This window comes from Equus caballus, chromosome X, assembly GCF_041296265.1.
Source record: "Equus caballus isolate H_3958 breed thoroughbred chromosome X, TB-T2T, whole genome shotgun sequence".
NCBI lineage: Eukaryota > Metazoa > Chordata > Mammalia > Perissodactyla > Equidae > Equus > Equus caballus.
The window spans coordinates 34,275,382-34,295,414 of NC_091715.1; the positions used below are offsets into that span (position 1 = coordinate 34,275,382).

The 20,033-nt window shown below is 41.3% G+C and overlaps 1 protein-coding gene across 2 annotated transcripts; it reads left to right on the top strand.

Moving 5' to 3' along the window:
* The first annotated feature begins 1,142 nt into the window (after nucleotides 1-1,142).
* On the top strand, nucleotides 1,143-17,255 carry DDX3X (DEAD-box helicase 3 X-linked). 2 transcript variants are annotated; one of them, XM_023634084.2, is made up of 17 exons: nucleotides 1,143-2,127; nucleotides 5,077-5,134; nucleotides 6,638-6,685; nucleotides 8,541-8,673; nucleotides 9,641-9,799; nucleotides 9,883-9,982; nucleotides 10,412-10,547; nucleotides 11,481-11,566; nucleotides 11,765-11,863; nucleotides 11,969-12,129; nucleotides 12,554-12,698; nucleotides 12,780-12,924; nucleotides 13,122-13,303; nucleotides 13,391-13,508; nucleotides 13,792-13,945; nucleotides 14,267-14,406; nucleotides 14,609-17,255. In XM_023634084.2, exons 1-17 carry the CDS (start codon nucleotides 2,083-2,085, stop codon nucleotides 14,686-14,688), a joined length of 1,989 nt encoding a protein of 662 aa, XP_023489852.1. In that variant the 5' UTR covers nucleotides 1,143-2,082; the 3' UTR covers nucleotides 14,689-17,255. The 2 variants fall into 2 exon arrangements, with proteins under 2 accessions (XP_023489852.1, XP_023489853.1); XM_023634085.2 differs by having other exon boundaries at nucleotides 1,154-2,127; nucleotides 14,270-14,406.
* The last annotated feature ends 2,778 nt before the right edge of the window (nucleotides 17,256-20,033 follow it).

Below are 20,033 nucleotides of genomic sequence, written 5' to 3' on the forward strand. Positions count from 1 at the left end.
CCAGTTTCGATATACACTGAATTCTCTAGGAATGTAACTATTTTATCAATTGCAGGAAGATGGTACTGTTTTGTTTCAAACATTACCAAGAGTTCACCATTTTGGAAAATACGGTCACCAGTGGCAACGATGCTCACGGTACTTGAGTTGTGAAAACATACTTTTTCCGTTTGCATTTGTGACTGTGCCGGGCAGGTATCTATCATCAGTGTCGTTGTACGGGAGCATGCACATTAAAATGCATTGTTTTATTATAACCATTTTGCTTTTATTCGTTAGGTCATGTTCTGTGAAATTGTGCGTTGTTAGGTTTAGGTTATACGATCTGCGATTTGTGATTTCGTTATGGTTAAACGGGGGCGTTACTAAATAGTTGTTATGAAAAGGAATTGGGTCTTTTACAGGATTATGTAGTCCCGCCGACTCCTTTTATAGATGAGGAAATTGAAACCTAAAGCAGTTAAGCAACTTGCCCCAGGACACAAGTGTTATATTATCTCCCTATCTCGTTAGAATTTCAGTTTCGATTTTAAAAATCGGGAAGGGAGAGCAATTACGTGGTAAATTATGTGATGAGAACGAGCTATTTCAATTTTGGCAGAAGATCCTTTGGGGGACGGTGGAAAACCCTGCGTATTATTTAACGCTGTCAGGCTGAGGGTCAGAAGAGAGGGGGAAAAGTGTTTATTAGAACCAAGTGAGTGCGGCCGCTCGCTTAGAGCCACGGCTCCGCTAATCAACACATTGTCTTCTATTTAAGGGCCTGTGGCACTGAAGCTGGGAATAGAGGTGGCTTGCTTAAGAGGGGGCCACGAGAAGGGCTCCTCCGACGGCAGAAATTCATTTCCTCCTATTCCCCATCCACCGCAGTGGCCTGAGGGTCACCCCGACCCCAGGCCAGTAATGTCATAGCACTTCCTTCGGCAGCCCAAGATTGCGCCCAGCCACAAACACCCCCGACTCCCTAGAAGAGCCAGGGTCCCCTAGCTTTGGGGGAGGCAGCACCGCGTGGAGACCACTGGGCACTCAGTGTGGGGAAACTAGGGACCTAATGCAGGCGTAGTTGCGGCAGAAGGCCGGGTCCCGGGAGGGTGCGCAACCGCCGGCTCAAGTTCTGCGCGTGATTGTCTCATTGTTTCCTCACCGCGGGGACGGGGGCGCGCGAGCAGGAGCGCGCTCACGTGGGGGGGTGGGACAAGAGGGGCTCTTGCGTTCCCAGGCGGCGCCTCCGCTGCCTAGGCAACCGCGCTGTAAAGCGTCCCACAGCCAGCTCGCGTCCACTTCCCCCCTCTCCCCACCCCGGTCACCCGCCCGCCCTCCTTCCTCCTCCTCTTCCCCCTCTCCCCCATCCTCCCCCCACTTCCGAACACTCTATTCAAGCCACAGTTTCCTGCTCCACAAAATGGCCACCGCGGTCGACACCTGCGGTCACGTGACTCGCGGTCCTCTCGGTTTGGGGCTCCTTTTGGCCTAACTCCGATTTCGAAGAGGCAGCCCGCGGAAGAGCGAGGGCTGATTAGTTCAAAGAAATCTCACGACATCTCCCCGGCGGCTGAGAAAAAAGAAGAGAGAGAGCGCGCGCTCGAAAGGAAGGAGCAGCGAAAACTAGGGGTATAGGGGAAGAAAGGGGAAGGAGGCCCAGATTAAATTTTAAGGCCTCCTGGCTGGGGGGAAAGCGGGGAACGACGAGTTCTCGCGAGATCTCGAGAACTCCAAGACAGGCTAGGGAACAGCAGAGAACAAGGGAAGTGAAGCGCAAGCAAACTAGGACAGCGTTTGGTGCTCTGAACTCCGAGGCGAGACCATGAGCCAGGGACGGGACTGCCTGGGAAATCCCGCGAGGTTAGGGCTAAACGAGCGCGCAGTAGCTAGGCAGAAGTCGCAGCGGCGGGAGGAGTGCGGGTGTGAGAGGGCGGGCGCACGTTTTACGTGCTGACGTAGCAGTCTTTCGAGTGGGTATATTAGACCCGTGGCCGCGCCGAGCGCTCCAGAGCCGCAGTTCTCCCGTGAGAGGGCCTTCGCGGTGAACCCAGCACACTCGCTCAGCAGCGGAAGACTCCGAGTTCTCGGTACTCTTCAGGGATGAGTCATGTGGCGGTGGAAAATGCGCTCGGGCTGGACCAGCAGGTGAGCGGCAAGGAGCTTCCTGAGGTGGCTCCTGCATGAATCCCTTCCCTGTCCTAACCTGGTTTATGGCGCAGCGCTAACGAGCACCCTTAGTTTCCATTTCCTGGGTACCTCGTGCTGGGGAGGGGCGACGCCCCGGGGCTATGGAGGGACGGGGAGGTGGCAGAAGTGCTGGTTGTGGCTCTCGCTCTGCCCGGGGCCCCGGCTTGGCCCGCGGTATTGTCCCCGGGCCGAGCACAATGGCGGCTTTTGTGTGTGCGTGCGCGGGCGGGCGGCGGGGGAGGGGGTGCGCGCGCTCTCGCGGAGACGCGCACGCGCGAGCCTGACTGATGGTGACCCACGGGTGGGGGTGGGGGGAACGCGGCGCGGCGGTGCGCGAATGGGGACTCGGTCTCGAGGGCTTTGGCCCTCGATGCGCGCGCGGCCCGGGTGCCCGTCCGGGAGCCCCGGCGGCGTGGTCGTGTGCGCGCGCGTGCGAGCGGGTGGTGGAACACGGCCCTGGAATGTGGGAGGGGGGCGGCGCAGGGGGTGGCCTTCGCTCGGGGTAATGGCGGCGGCCTCCTTTGTGTGGCGCTGGGTGGCTGCGCGGCGCAGCGGCCCGCTAGCGGGAGAGGCCGGACCAGCGGGCCCGGGCCGGCGAGGGCCTAGGAGGGAGGATGGAATGGGCATCGTGTTCCTCCCGGCCTTCCTTCCGCAGGCCTTTTCGCTCCGGCCCGGTTTCCGCAGCCCCGGCCCGGTGGCCAGCGAGGCCGCGTTTCCGGAGTGGAAAGTTTTGTGACGCAGGAGATTCGGGGAGGAGTGCGGGGGAGGGGAGGGAGTAATGGGCCGCTGCGTGCGCGGTGGCGTTGGGCTCCAGAGAAGAGAGTTGGACGCGGCGGGGAGACGTGGGGGGGCGGGGGGAGGAGGTTAGGGACCCGGAGCGGTCCTTTTCTCCTTACTTGCCCTAATTGTGTGGCGATTTAGCCGATGGCCAAGCGTTGTTTGGGGAGGTACCACGGATTGTATGTGTGTCCTTGTGTTAGTGACGTTTGAGCTAGGAACCGGCCAGAGAAATACGTGGAATGTGGCTTGGGTGAAAATAAACAGTTTTGCTGTTGACTTGTTGCTGCCTGTAGCGTAACATTTTGAAGAGGCTTCCGGATCTGTCGTCTTATCCGAAATTCCCTCTTCTAAGGGTTTGGGGGGAGAGGAGAGGAGGACGTGAGAACTGAGAGATGAGGGCCTCTGGGTGGCAGGAAGTCTGTGACCTTTTGCAACAGTGACACCACGCCTCAGATAAGCTCTTCAATGGATGTTTGGAGCCTTTAAGTAAACTTCTCCGTACCAGGAACTCCAGAATAATCCTGAAATGAAGTCTAGTGACACAGATTAAGTGAGAGTAGATTTTAATGTGGTCGTGTAATGTATTTTTAGGCGTTTAACTATCTGTTTCTTTGGAAGCGTTTTTTCCCACTAATGAATCGGTTACATTAAATCCTCCAAATTGCTGACACGTCATATTTTGAATGGGTCACATAGAAAATCTGATATTAAGAGCACAGACTGTCCCCAGTTTTAACATTTTTCGTATAGATGGTGCCGTTTTTAAGATTCTAGGCTGGAATGAACCTTGAAATGTGTAGTCGATGTAATTCGGAAAAAAATGTGGAGTCGTTAGAATTAAGCAGGAAGCAAATTCACACCACTGAGAAAATCGAGACAACGTAATCCTAATAGTTTACAGTAGCGTTTAAAGTTGCTTTTTAGTTCATGTTGCCAAGTGTAAAATTAATAACAAAACTAGTAACAAGTGCAGGAAGTTTTTGTTCGTATTGTGCTTTAAAGTATCGGTCTGTTGGGATAACTAGTGCAGAGAGAAAGCATGGCAGCCTTTTTGCTAATAGAAATTCTGGAAACGGGGTGCTTAAAAGTCTTAACGTACTCATTTTCTTTCTTTGTTTCTTTTTTTTTTTTTTAAGATTTTGTATCTTCCACTTTTCAGTGACTCCATTGATGACGCTTGCAATTTGACGGCATCGTCTTTTAACAGACAACTTATGTTAGGGTATAGCATATCACCTTTGCAGACAGGTAGCAACAGTACTGTGAGACTTTGGCTTTTGTGGCTTTTAAAATATTTGTTTGGGCTCGTGTGGTTTTTTCCCTCTTATTGCTTGTAGGTAGTTTCTTGTTAGTCGTTACAGAATTCGGCGAAGATACGCCTTTTTGTAGAATGTTGAGGCTTTGAGCTACCGGTGTAAGGGGATATGTAGAAATAAAGGTGAAAGGCAGTAAAATGCCCTACTCCTTAAGAGCATTGAATGCCATTCGTGTCCAAAGTCTCTTGAAATTACCTCGATCTTGAAAACGGGAGAGAAAATAAGTACCTACTTCACAGGTTGTGCTTGATAGTGCTTAGTAAATGGTAGATATATTGTTGTTAGTGCTACCCTAATTAAAAATACTTGTACAATATTTAGGGGTAAAAGAACTAAGAAATGGTCAATTAAAATTTTGTTTTGACATCTTTTCAGGTGTGCTTTGTAGGTTTAAAATGATTGCAAGTAGAAAGTTGGTGGTATTGGAAACATTTGTCAAATATGGTTGGAGCTAGAATGAATCATTTGACATTATAAGATAATTTAATTTCTTGAGCTTTTACTATGGAAAATGTTGCAGGGAAAATTCATTTTCAATGAGCCACTTAAATTTGGACTTGGTTTCCACTGGCTAGCACCAGCATCTTGGTCTACTGCCTTCTGCAGTATATACAGTAGGGCTATTTTGCATTTGCTTAGAACTTCATAGTCTTCAATGCACATTCTTAGTCACATTCTCATTAAGAGTTTCACATCAGCCCCGCGAGGCCAGGGCAGCCAGCTAGTGCTAGTGAAGGCTAGCGGCAGGCCTAGTTTTCTTTCAGCGTGATATTTCAGCACACAGGCTGCTAACCGTTTAATTCTCTTCTAGTTTGCTGGCCTAGACCTGAACTCTTCAGATAATCAGAGTGGAGGAAGTACAGCCAGCAGTAAGTAAAACATTTTATGGATTTGTTGCATATTAGAGCTTTAATATCAATATTTTGTTGGACTTAAAGTTTAAGAATTTCCCCTTTAATTTTTACTGTGTGAAGAATTATGTAGGCAGTGTTATGTAGTACTTAGTGACCACTCTAAAGTGTTGTGACTTTTTGGTAATAAAAGGGGCTAGTTTTCTTGAGTAAAAACAGTCACTAACAAGAACCTTATGTCACACACAAACTATATTTTAGAAGAGTTTGATTATGTCCATTATGAATCCTGAGCCCCGTTTGGAGGTGCTGGGGATGTGTGTATCCCTGTTAGAGTGAATCTTTCAGAATTAAGCTCAGTAAAAGGAACATTCACTTTCATCAGCTTACAGCTGCCTTTTCCTGGGAAGAACATGGGAAACAAGGCTATACTGAATCTTGGGCTGGTTAGGATTTTAAGTGCTGAATCGTATCATTGTTTTGAAAAGAAGGTAGATAGAAAAGTTTTATTTCATTTTAACTTTTTTCAGAGGTTTTTTTTGAGACTCATTAGAGCTTAGTTTTAAGGTGTGGGGGATCTTGATGGTTTATTATTTGGCAATAGACCTTCCTCAGCTCGGGTCTCTTCCTACCTATTAACAGTTGAAAAGAAATGGGTATGGGCTGTAGGGTCTGAAAGCGTTGTTTCTTCAACCACTGTGTGTTACTTAGCAAAGCACGTGTCCTCATTGTTCGGGAAGAAGGGTCTCACTGGGCACAAAGTTACTTGGTTTCTGTGTTAAATTTCATCATATTTGCCATGCTAAGAATCTTTTAAGAATTGATCATCCTATAGGAATCTTTCGTATTTAATTCACCCCAGAAGTGAGAAAGAAAAGTTAAAAGCAAGTGGACTTCGCTTTAACTGGTGGATATACATTAGTTGCTTTTGCTTCTCCTCCATTGTCTAGGCTATATTCTTGCCTGCATACACAACAACAGTTGAGTCTCCTTAAAGTCAGCAAGCCCCTAGTTAAAACTCCAGTTCCTTAAAATCATTTCCTCTCTGCAGCTTTTCCATAGATGTTGTATGTTTTGGAACTTAAAGAAACAAAAAAGCCTCTTAGTGGCCAATTGCATGATTTATTACATAGTAGTCTTTTAGGTTTTTATAGTTATACTCATGTTGTAACTGTTCGTTCTCTGGAATCGTAACAGGCCTTTAAAAAAATTGTGTTAAATTAACCACTAGTGGCAAGTTAAACGTATGTATTTGTGGATTATCAGTTGTTAGGTTCCAAGTTAAATTTTTGTTTGCCAAACTTGACCTCCCCCCCTTTTCAGGTTCTCTTATAAAGCAGTGACCCATTTAAAAGAAAAGTGTGTTTTCCCCCCTTTCAGTTTCTAAGTAAGTAGTCAAACTGGAAGGCTAGAGATTAAAAAATCGTTTTTTCCAGGACCATTTTTTTTAATAGCACAAATTTTGGTAAGAAATTTTAACTTGAAGGTTTTTGGCATTTACTTTTATATTATTTCTTTTAGAAGGGCGTTATATTCCTCCTCACTTAAGGAACAGAGAAGCTACTAAAGGTAAGTCCTTTGAGCAATTTGTAGGCCTAATTCTTGTTGTGTTTAAAAGTTGGAGCCTAGGGAAAATGCACCTTGGGGAGTCTGTAAACATTTTGCTCTCCTCTGCTTCTGTCAGAACTGGTTTAAGTATTAGGATTTAATCCCTTTAGAAAAACTCATCTGATGTCACCCAGTTTAGAATTCTGCATTTCTTCTGTCAGACTCTGCTGGGACCAGGGGCGTGCTTTTGTACAACTTCACTATCCTTGTACTTACTCTGTGTTTGTAGTCATTCACAGCATGATTTCAATTTGAAAAAGGTGAGTGGGCGCCCTACTATGTAAGCCAGACTGCATGGTGATAACAGCCCCGTTATTTCTGTCCTGCAGAGCTGCCAAAACAAAGATAGGGTTATTGCAGGGTAGTTAACAGGTTACAGCATTGAGCACACACCCAGTAAGTTGGGAGTGATTCTCTGCTTTCATCTCCCTGCCTTAACTGCCTCATTTGAAAGGTTTTGTTTAAAATGTATCACAATTTTTTTTTTTTTTTTTGGTCTTTTCCCTTTTAGTTTGTAATGTAGTGATAGAAAACTAGTAGATGTTTCAAATTATGAGACAACTGTTTGGGAGCTGAATATTCCGTAAAATAGGTGATCTGGGATTTGGAGGAAAAGGGAAGGTCAGGAATACTATTTAAAGGTCAAGAAGAGGGAAGATGCTGGCATGAAGGCAGCAGAATTGGAAGTGTGGCGAAGGAGAGAGTCCGCAGGAGCACATGGTTTGCTGTCATTCCTCTCTGTTAAATTAGCTTCACTGTCACTGGCAGTACGTGGATATAAAATCTGCATTGTTTCTATCAGCTCACTTAGTTACTATATCATTCTTTTCAGTTACTGCAGTTTGTCTTTATCACCATGAGTGTTCTCATGATTCCTTAGAATGTACTAGCTGGAATTGACCCCCATGTATATTTAGTGCTTTTTCCTTTTGTTGCAGGGACAGGAATCACAGGGAGAGGCAGTATGGATCAGAGGTTTTAGAGCTGAAAGACGTCTTAGAAATCTTACTCAGCTCTTTATTGCCAGCTAAGGCTGTTGATCACCTGGCTGGCTAATATTTAGGGGCATAAGACAGAAGGGGAGTAACTTAAATTAACTCCAACATTTCTGTCTGTCTAATAAGTGTCCTTCAAGCTAGTTAAACCCTCTACCTGATGGGCTAATTTACATCTTGGTCATCCTCTTCTGCTGAATGTTTATGGGTAGGAACCTATCCACACTAAGAGTGCATAGGGATGAGGATTTTCCTTTTTTTCTAGATATTCCTGATCTCATCTGACAGTACGTATTTCATGTGAACAGAGCACCAGTGTTCTTACCCTTTTTGCTGTTGAAACTGAAAAATACTGTATTAAAGCAAGTAATTTGTCACTCTTAAGAATGTTTTAAATGAATATCGCCTCTAAGAAATATTGAAATGATGATAACTGTTTCCTAGTGAACTCATTCACACCTAAAAAAGTGAATGGAAATAAAACTATGATGAGGGTCATATAACAAGAACCATAATTATTGTGTTATGGGCAAAGTTATTGACCTTTTAGAAGTGGTATTCATTCAGAATATTGTTAGACTGTCAGATTGCTTGGTTTTAGTGGAGAGAATTAAAGGTATAAAAATACCTTGTGTACTGATATAAACTAGCTCTAAACATTCTCTAATAGTGCCATGATGGAAATACTTCCATTACCCCTCCAGTCCATAGAGAGAAGATAAAAGTGAGTGGAGGGCTTCAAATTCAGAAACGCAGGAGTGATGTTAAGATATTGTCAATTTCTAATACAATAAAATGGGTTTGTGCTTTTTTTATTGAAGGATTCTACGATAAAGACAGTTCAGGTTGGAGTTCTAGTAAGGATAAGGATGCGTACAGCAGTTTTGGATCTCGTAGTGATTCAAGAGGGAAGTCTAGTTTCTTCAGTGATCGTGGAAGTGGATCAAGGGGAAGGTAAGTGATTTCTTATCCTCTTAGGTGTGTGTACAATATAGCAATTTATGAATGGTCTTTAATTTGTTAAGTCCTCATCCTTGTACTCTGATCATTAAACTTGGTAATTTTTTTCCCTTAATGGACCGCCTATTTCAGTGTTAAGCATTATGTCTGTTTAATCATTTTCTTAGCTGTAAGAGGTCTTTACTAAATTGAACTTGTTATATGGAAATTAGATGAGGATAAGAATGTCCCTTTTGGCTTAATGAAATCGATTATTTTTATATTTCTCTAGATTTATATATTCTATTTAAAAGAGTAGTTTATCTAGTGAATGGCCTAATTTGGTTGAGATTTTTCTGGGTATTCTATATGACAATTTTTAAACGCCTTATATTTTTGATTACACAAGTGTGGTGAACTGACCTCATGCGCCTAATAGCTGTGGTTAGTCCTGTGTGTCCTGATTTTTCGCAAACAGGCCTAAAACTCTAAAAACATCTTAATTCAGGTAAGGATTATTTTCTACCTTTTATCCAAAGTCTGTCACACAGGTGAATTGTCCTTTAAATGATATCCTAGTATAACTGGGACAATTGATATTTGGTGTGCTATTTTCTCCTTTTCCCTACCACTAAATATATTTGGATGAAAACTTTAAATACAGGGTGTAAGTTATCTGCTGATTTCAAATATATTAGACTTGATTCTTTTGGCATGTATGAGGCCTGTGTAGGCTGTATAATTGTATAGAAATAAAGGATGCTGTTTTAGGAAATAAAGTTATATAAATGATATATACCATCTGGTTAATTAGAGGGCCTTATTTGTCAAGTAAGAGAAAGCCAGAACTGGACTGTTGACATCCTCGAAGTTAGCCATAATGAATAATTCAACTTCTCTCCAGGTACAGTTTTTAGAGTAGTGGTAGGAATCTGATAATGGTCAAATGATAGGATTCTGATTAATTGGGTGTGCTGTGCAGGTTTGATGATCGTGGACGGAGTGACTATGACGGCATTGGCAGCCGTGGTGACAGAAGTGGCTTTGGCAAATATGAACGTGGTGGAAATAGTCGCTGGTGTGACAAATCAGATGAAGATGATTGGTCAAAACCACTCCCACCAAGTGAACGCTTGGAACAGTAAGTTTTTCAAATGTTTGTTAATTGTGATGAAGCCTTATTAGCTAGTATAAGAAGTAAACGTAACAATATTCTGATTTTAGGGAACTCTTTTCTGGAGGCAACACTGGGATTAACTTTGAGAAGTATGATGACATTCCGGTTGAGGCAACAGGCAACAACTGTCCTCCCCACATTGAAAGTGTAAGCATTTTTGCTTGATCTTTTAAGACATAGGGAAAGTGAAGATGTTTACACAGCATGTGAATACGAGGTGGGATTCCTAAAGGTACATATAGACCATGCCTACTCTATTTTAACAATTGTTTAAAGTTACTTTAAAAACCCACCTCATTGATTTGTGGGAAAGGAGAGATTGAGTTCAGTGTCCTCATTATTAATAATTCAAAATAGAAAATGGGTTAAACATAGGAGGAACCTAAAACTTCTTATATGCAGATTACGCCTAGGGGGTTGGTTTTTCTCAAAATACAACACAATTTTTACTTAAAGCAACTGTAAACTAAAGTACAAATTGGCTCTTAGTTGTTTTTTTCTGTTATTGTGTTAGTATTAAACAAAAATGGCTCCAGATAGCATTTCTAACTATTTAACACTTGAATTTCTTGACAGTTCAGTGATGTTGAGATGGGAGAAATTATTATGGGAAACATTGAGCTTACTCGTTATACTCGCCCAACTCCAGTGCAAAAGCATGCTATTCCTATTATCAAAGAGAAAAGAGACTTGATGGCTTGTGCCCAAACAGGTAAGCTCACTTGATAAAAGTAAAAAATTGTCAAGAACATCTTAACTGGGCTTGTTCTCATAAAATTTGTGTAAGTGTCACGGGGAAGCTTGAGTCCTGTATGCGGCCTGACTGGTATACTTTGATAGAGGGAAGGAGTAGCTGGGTGCTGTCTCTTGTCGTAGACCTTTGGATCCTGTGCTACTTCTGGTGTTTCCTTAGGGCATCTTGGAGTAGCCTATAGAAAGCCATTAAGCTGATACCGCTGCACCAGGGCTAGATGATTGTGATTGCAGGGTTGGGAATGTTGGTGCCATAATATCCTTGTATCTGGTGTAAGAAGGATGAGATTAGGGAATAGCCTGTGATCCAAAGGAATGTAGTCAAGGGAAAGGTGCCTCCTGCGTAAAGTAGCACCTCCCATCTTTCAGAAATGGGCGTAGTTATAGCCTCTGAATTGGATACAAGCTTCACTATATCTGAGGTTGACCAGGGGGAACGAGGATGGCAGAATTACCTCCATTGTAAATACATAGCATGTGAATCATTTGGTACCTTTTCTTCCCTATGGAAGAGTGAGAGTGTCATCCTTTATACACTATCAGTATATACAGAACCTATAAGGAAGTGTTAGATATTGAAACTGACAAAACTTTTGAGGCACAATTCCTGCTCTTTTTATAAAAACAAAATGCAAACAAATGAATACTGCGTTGTTACTGATCAGAGTTTGGTATACCTTTTTTTGTAAAGGAACAAAGTAAACATTTTTGGTGTTTGTGGGCCACGTGGTCTCTTGCAACTCCTCAGCTCTGCTATTGTAGTGTGAAGGCAGCCATAGACAGTATTATTGGATATGGCTATATTCCATTAGAGCTTTATTTACAAAGATAAATGGACTGGGCCTAAGTAGATTTTTCTGTGGTTGAGTAAATATGCTTTCTCTTAAAACAGGGTCTGGAAAAACTGCAGCATTTCTCTTGCCCATCTTGAGTCAGATTTATTCAGATGGTCCAGGCGAGGCTTTGAGGGCCATGAAGGTAAATATTTCTTTAAAAAGTGGGAAATTATTGTAGAGCTTTGTAGGTAGTTGAGAGAGCTGTCTGAATGACAGTAAGACTTCAGTCTATTTAATGAAAAAGTTTTCAAGTATAATCTGTAAATTACAGGAGGGAATTATGTTGTAATGAACCTTTGAAAAGCAACGTTAAGAGTTTAACTTATAAATTATTTCTTAGGAAAATGGAAGGTATGGGCGCCGCAAACAATACCCAATCTCCTTGGTATTAGCACCAACTAGAGAACTGGCAGTACAGATCTATGAGGAAGCCAGGAAAGTAAGTATGCATTTTAGTGATGATTGTCTTTTTGATTCTAATGAAATATTTTATGACCTTGTGAAAATCTTCACCTTGAAGTTGATACAGCTTGTCTGCTTATAGTTTTCATACCGATCTAGAGTTCGTCCTTGCGTGGTTTATGGTGGTGCTGATATCGGTCAGCAAATTCGAGACTTAGAACGTGGATGCCACCTGCTAGTAGCCACTCCAGGACGTCTAGTGGATATGATGGAGAGGGGAAAGATTGGATTAGACTTCTGCAAGTATGTTCATTTTTAAGTGTTTGAAATGCAACATCAAGTTTTTAAATTAGTAGCCATTAGTTTTATGGTACTTATTAGCATTGTTTAAATTTTAAGATTGAGAAGTGATTTATTTTAGTCTTCTAACTTTTACAAAAAGTTTTCTCATTGTAATTTTAATGTTGAAAAATCAGTGACATTTTAGTAGAGGCTGAGAATGCACAGACTGTGGGACAGAGTCAAGTAGTAAGAGCTGATTTGGCTGTGTGATCTTGGCTGATTTATCTAGTGGGAAAATCATGCACTGTCTCATTTATGAGGGTCAAATCCTGTGGTGTGAAGAGTTTAACTACCTGAATGACTATGTAATTGTACTTACTAGATAACAGCTGTGCTAAAACTATCTTTTCTTCTCAAATTCTAAACTGAATTTTTTTCACGGCAGATACTTGGTGTTAGATGAAGCTGATCGGATGTTGGATATGGGGTTTGAACCTCAGATACGTAGAATAGTTGAACAAGATACTATGCCACCAAAGGGAGTTCGCCACACTATGATGTTTAGTGCTACTTTCCCTAAGGAAATACAGGTATTGTTTGATGCTGCAAATTTAATTCACTTAGGAATTTGTTGATGTCAGTAGATAATTAAACAATTTGTTTTCGTTTAGATGCTTGCTCGTGATTTCTTGGATGAATACATCTTTTTGGCCGTAGGAAGAGTTGGCTCTACCTCTGAGAATATCACACAGAAAGTAGTTTGGGTGGAAGAGTCAGACAAACGGTCATTTCTGCTTGACCTTCTAAATGCAACAGGTAAAATGACAAATAACTTGAGCATCACTCTGGTCTGGTGGCTTAGGTAATGAGAATTCATTTGGATCACCTTTATTGCTTTCCCTCCCCATTCAAAACACTGTTAAAACAAGTCTATTTAATTGCCTCTATTTGCATGTTTACTAAGTGCAAAGAGAACTAAGTCACTTTAAAACCTTGTAATTTTTCAAATTCAGGCAAGGATTCACTGACCTTAGTGTTTGTGGAGACCAAAAAGGGTGCAGATTCTCTGGAGGATTTCTTATACCATGAAGGATATGCTTGTACCAGTATCCATGGAGACCGATCTCAGAGAGACAGAGAGGAGGCCCTTCACCAATTCCGCTCAGGAAAAAGCCCAATTCTAGTGGCTACAGCAGTATGTATAATATAATCTTGTTTTTAAGTTCAGCATGTTCAACTCTTGGCTTTTACTGGGCCATGTATAACGAAAGTTATTTTCCAGGTAGCAGCAAGAGGACTGGACATTTCAAATGTGAAACATGTTATCAATTTTGACTTACCAAGTGATATTGAAGAATATGTACATCGCATTGGCCGTACAGGACGTGTAGGAAACCTTGGTAAGGGTTTGGTTACTTGCTGGTCTGGTGGTTTTTGTTTTTCAGTGTGATGCATGCAGCAAAGAATTTTTCAGGATCTTAAATATAAGAACTCCGATTTCCAAGGAATGCAGTTAAAATATAGCTTAGCAATAGAAGTGACAGAAAAGTAAGGTTTTGTTCACAGAACTTCGAGTTGGTTAATTAGCAAATTGTAATCTTTGTTTTTAGTATTCTACATAGGAAAGTAAGAATACTTGGCTGCTTTATAGAAGACCTTATGTACTTTTTGGAACTATTCTAGGTCTTGCCACCTCATTCTTTAATGAGAGGAACATAAATATTACCAAGGATTTGTTGGATCTTCTTGTTGAAGCTAAGCAAGAAGTGCCATCTTGGTTAGAAAACATGGCTTATGAACACCACTACAAGGGTAGCAGTCGTGGACGATCTAAGAGGTGAGGTACAGATGGTATATAATGAGGGTGATGGGTGCTATGTCCAAGGTTAACTTTTCAGGTATTAGTTTAACAAGCTGAGTTTTTTTAGGCTGCCTAGATCCTTTGGGTAAGGGGTGTTATTAGAAAGGGTGATGCTAAGTTAGTGTCAGCCTTTCACAGCTAAGGCCTTTAAAGTCACTGTTAGGGAAAATAGGACTGGATGGGGAATTGTTTGTATTGAAAAATGAGAAGTTGATCATTGGGAAGTATTAATAAGAATTGGGTTATTTAGCGAACTGTTTATCTTCATGTGAACCAACACGCATTTTATCCTCACAGCAGTAGATTCAGCGGAGGATTTGGTGCCAGAGACTATCGACAAAGTAGTGGTGCCAGCAGTTCCAGCTTCAGCAGCAGCCGCGCAAGCAGCAGCCGCAGTGGTGGAGGTGGCCATGGCAGCAGCAGAGGATTTGGTGGAGGTAATGTTAATTTTTAACCTCTTATCTTTGGCAAGGGTTTTTTGCTTTGAGTTGGTATTTTTTTCAAAGCATAAGTAAATGCATCGGGGAGGTTTGGCCGTATAGCTTGGTTTTTGTAATTTTATGTCAGAGTACTTAAAGATTGTATTTAACCAAAGGGCGACTTAATTAATTTCTCTCTCTCTTTTTAATCTCTCGTTAGGTGGCTATGGAGGCTTTTACAACAGCGATGGATATGGAGGAAATTATAACTCCCAGGGGGTTGACTGGTGGGGTAACTGAACCTGCTTTGCAGTAGGTCACCCTGCCAAACAAGCTAATATGGAAACCACATGTAACTTAGCCAGACTATACCTTGTGTAGCTTCAAGAACTCGCAGTACATTACCAGCTGTGATTCTCCACTGAAATTTTTTTTTTAAGGGAGCTCAAGGTCACACGAAGAGATGAGAGGAACAATCAGCAGCCCTGTTCGGAAGGTGGTTTGAAGACTTCATTGCTGTAGTTTGGATTAACTCCCCTCCCGCCGGCCCCCATCCCAAACTGCATTTCTAATTTTGTGACTGAGGATCATTTGTTTGTTAATGTACTGTGCCTTTAACTTTAGACAACTTTTTATTTTGATGTCCTGTTGGCTCAGTAATGCTCAAGATATCAATTGTTTTGACAAAATAAATTTACTGAACTTGGGCTAAAATCAAACCTTGGCACACAGGTGTGATACAACTTAACAGGAATCATCGATTCATCCATAAATATTATAAGGAAAAAACTTATGCGGTAGCCTGCATTAGGGCTTTTTGATACTTGCAGATCGGGGGAAAACAAACAACAAACGTCTTGAAGCATATCAATGGAATTAGTTTCTAATGTGGCAAACTGTATTAAGTTAAAGTTCTGATTTGCTCACTCTATCCTGGATAGGTATATTTAGAACCTGATAGTCTTTAAACAAGCCATTCCAGTCATGATGAGGTGATGTATGAATACATGCATACATTCAAAGCACTGTTTTCAAAGTTAATGCAAGTAAATACAGCAATTCCTCTTTCAATGTTTAGGCAGATCATAATTATGAGCTAGCCAAATGTGGGCATACTACAGGGAAAGTTTAAAGGTCTGATAACTTGAAATAGGTTTTTAGGAGAATTCATCTACTTAGACTTTTTAAATGCCTGCCATAAATGAAATTGAAATGGTAGAATGGCTGACCACAGCAATGACCAGCCCTCATCGGGGCCCTGGATGATTTTTGGTCTAATAACGCATGCTAGTGTTGATGTTTTTTGGTCAAGAGGGTATGAACAGGAAGAATTAATGCAGCAGGCTTTCTTTTAAATGCCGATTCACATTACTCTGTTCAAGCTGCGTTGAGATGTTAAACTGGCTTACTATAGACTTTGTAAAATGGCTCCAGAAGAGTAACAAACTGAAATCTTTGAGATCACACAGGTTGGAAATATGTACATAACTGCACAAGGTGTCAATTCTGCTATACAGTGCAGTTTTAGTCAGTTTTAGTTGCATAGGTTTCCATTGTATTTATAGTCTGTTTATGCTAAATCTGGCCAAAGATGAGCATTGTCCACCACTAAAATGCCTCTGCCACTTTGAATTCTGTGCTAATTTTGTGGCCAGAATGCGGTGATCAAAACGCTCAATCTTTTTACAGTGGCATAGGAAGATGGCAAAAATTTCCTAAAGTGCAATAGATTTTCAAGTGTATTGTGCCTTGTTCTAAAACTTTTATTAAGTAGGTGCACTTGACAGTATTGAGGTCATTTGTTATGGTGCTATTTCAATTAGTCTAGGTTTAGGCCCTTGTACATTTTGCCCATAACTTTTTACAAAGTACTTCTTTTATTGCACATTCAGAGAATTTTATATATATGTCTTGTGTGCGTGTCCTTAAACTTCCAATCTTATTTTGTCTCTTGGAGATTGTTGAACGCAGCTTGTCTAGGAAGGGGATGGGACTAGATTCTAAAATTTATTTGGGACCATGGGAATGATAGTTGGGAAGAAAACTATTTGCACACGACAGATTTCTAGATACTTTTTGCTGCTAGTTTTATGTAATATTTATTGAACATTTTGACAAATATTTATTTTTGTAAGCCTAAAAGTGATTCTTTGAAAGTTTAAAGAAACTTGACCAAAAGACAGTACAAAAACACTGGCACTTGAATGTTGAATGTCACCGTATGCGTGAAATTATATATTTCGGGGTAGTGTGAGCTTTTAATGTTAAGTCATATTAAACTCTTAAGTCAAATTAAGCAGACCCGGCATTGGCAGTGTAGCCATAACTTTCTGATGTTAGTAAAAACAAAATTGGCGACTTTAAATTAAATCATGCCAAGGTTTTGATACACTTGTCTTAAGATATTAATGAAACACTTCAAAACACTGATATGAAGTGTCCAGATTCTCAGATGTTTGTTGCGTGAGTTTTGTTTAGTTGTGTGTATTTTTTTTTTCAGTGAATGTCTGGCACATTGCAATCCTCAAACATGTGGTTATCTTTGTTGTATTGGCATAATCAGTGACTTGTACATTCAGCGATAGCATTTGAGCAAGTTTTATCAGCAAGCAATATTTTCAGTTAATAATTAAGGTTTCAAAAATCACATAAGAATGGATTTAAACTTGCTGAATGTAAAGATTGAACCTCAAGTCACTGTAGCTTTAGTAATTGCTTATTGTATTAGTTTAGATGCTAGCACTGCATGTGCTGTGCATATTCTGATTTTATTAAAATAAAAAGTTGAACTGCACAGTCTCCTTTGTTGTTGTCAATTGTGGTTTATTATTAGAGGTGAAAATAAAGTTGTGCTCTTGCCTGAAAAATTGTAATGTGTATTTTTTTTTTTTGGTTGGTGTCAGGTGCTAATTTTGAGATGCCTCTTGAAGACAAAATTGTTCTGGTTCCATAAGTATTTGTAATAAAGGATGAAGATGTTAGTTTGGAATACACTGATGAAAGGATTTTTGTAATAGATGGGAATCTAAAAGGTGTCCTTATTGATGTACAGCATGTATAACAAATTGGTTGTACTTTAAGCCCTTTAACAGGTGGGAATCTGTTTTGAACAGTGGCAGAATGAATTGGGTAAAAGTCAAATGTATTGGTAATCCAACAAGTGATGGTAAGCATTTAGGGAGCAGAACTTACTTAGGGGGGCCATTCCCGTGGCCGAGTGTTTAAAGTTCCGCATGCTCTCCTTGGGCAGCCCAGGTTGGTGGGTTCGGATCCTGGGCACAGATCTTCATCAAGCCATGCTGTGGCAGCGACCCACATACAAAGTAGAGGAAGATGGGCACAGATGTTAGCTCAGGGCTAGTCTTCCTCAAGCAGAAAAAAAATTGGTGATGGATGTGAGCTCAGAGCAAATATTCCTGAGTGAAAAAAGTATTTGGGGTCAAGATGATGAGAGATGGCATGGGCACTCCCTCTCCATACCTTCAGTTTTATTTGCTGACACCACACATTGCTGCTGGCAGCTGCTACCAATTAACAGGAGACGGTATGAGAGCAATAGCTGAACAGATAAGAACTAATAGGAAATTAAGTTGAACCATATGAAACGACGGCTCTGGGGTCAAAAATGGTCGAATGTTGGCAATTGGGTAGATTTCTACCTAATGAAAGTATGCATGTTCAGCTTTTGTTTCACTTTGAGTCCTAGGTTTGCAGTATGATTAAGAAAAATTTCTGCATTGTAAAGAAACACTTGGTTCCGGACAGTTAGTTTCAGAGTTAGTCATGATCTCAAAGCAGCAAGCCAAAGTGTTTAGGGCAGGATTCTGAAGCAAAGATGCTGTATTGATTGTGGAGATAAGGAGGAAGGTAGTTGAGCCTGTTTAGTCAAGATAAGGGGAAAAGAGGTGATGGTAGAATAGACTGAAGGTCAATGGCTGAAGGTGGTTCAGAAAGATTGAAATTTGATTCTAAGGATGGTTCAAGGTCCCTTTTATGTAAATGATGAGAAATGTGAACGAACACCTGAGATAGCCGGTGGGGGTGGGGGCTGCCTAAATTCTCAATTGAGATGATTTCTAGTCCAGCAGAATTAAGATTATGATATCCTAAATTTATTTACAATATTTCTGTAGTTAAATGATATAGTTAAATACATACTTAAATGCTGTTGTCACTCTCCCCCACTGTTAAAGTGTTTCCTGGCTTCATTTTTCCCATCTCAGCTGAATTTCAACACTAGATAACTTTTTTCGAAAATGACATAGCATGTTTGAAACTGTCCAGCGTCTTTATACTCAATATGAATTTTTTGTCTATTTGGGGTGGCTTTTTATCTTGTCGTATACTCTTAAGTGACCTGGTTGCATGGTCACAGGCTTGCTCTTTGAAGCTCAGTAACTAAGATTTCCGAGTGTTGACAGTGGTCTTACCCGCCTCTACTGGAATGCAGAGGTTTCATTCACTGCAGTTACAAGACTTTGAAAGGTTGAAGACTATCTGGTTTGGGGGGCTTTTTCTCTTCCGTTCTGCTCTCGTACACGGTTCTGGGTATGTTTAAACTTGTTTTGCTTAATGTCTTGTTCTCTGGTCAGTTTATGATCTACTTTTCAGCATGTTTAGTCTCTGTTGTTTCTATTGTGGCTTTGCTCTCCATAGTGACTATTTTCCATTTCTTTCCTCATTTTCATCGTTGATTCTTTTTTTCTGAGTTTTCCCGCCCTCTGTCTGAATTGTCTGAGTCGTCTGAGTTGTCTTTAGAATAATTCTGGAAATGAGATTATTTTGACACAGAGCGCTATGTTTGTATTTTGTGACCTGGAAACATGTTGATTATGGGAGAAGATGTCATAAAACAGATCAACACGTTTACTTTAAGAGGAAGAGATATCTCAAAACAAGAGTTAAACAGAATTACCATATGACTCAGCAATTTTACTCCTAGGAGAATTCTACCCAGGAGAAATGAAAACAAGTCTTCAACTTATGTTTGCGTGCGAATGTTCATAGCACTATTCACAATAACCCAAAAGTGGCAACAACCCAAATGCCAATCAACTGACGGATGGATAAACAGGATGTATATACCTAGGATGGTACACTGTTCGGCAAAAAAGATGGAGTAGTGATGCTGTCTTCTCTATCCTCTGGGGACCGGAACACAGCCATAATTTCCTTCCCCCTCTTCAAAGGGTCGTTGGGTGGGCCTGTCAGTGCTGTGACACATGTCTACGTTCTGACTAAGGGTTTCTGTGGATGTATGTCGAGTTTCAGTCGTGTTTCATTGTAATTAGCAGTCATGGTGTATAATTTGGGGCTGTTTTTGTTTTCCTTGTTACACTGAAGACATTTTTAGAGATAAGTAGAGGACAAATGCCTCTCTTCCATCTTTGCCTGGAAATCCTCATTCTTCACTTCTTTTTCCACTCTAGTTCTAATGTAAGTGCCATCCACACCCGCCTAGATTTTCAACTGCCCGTCTCATTCACCTGACATCAGTCGAATGGTCTCTGAACCTCCACTCTAGCAGAGTCACCTGATAGGATCTAGTGGGTTATTTAGTAGACATTTACAAGGCAAAGGTTGATTTAGGGCTCATTCAAAAACTGGTTTGAGGTCTGCTGAGTACTGGGCATTGGGGAATATAG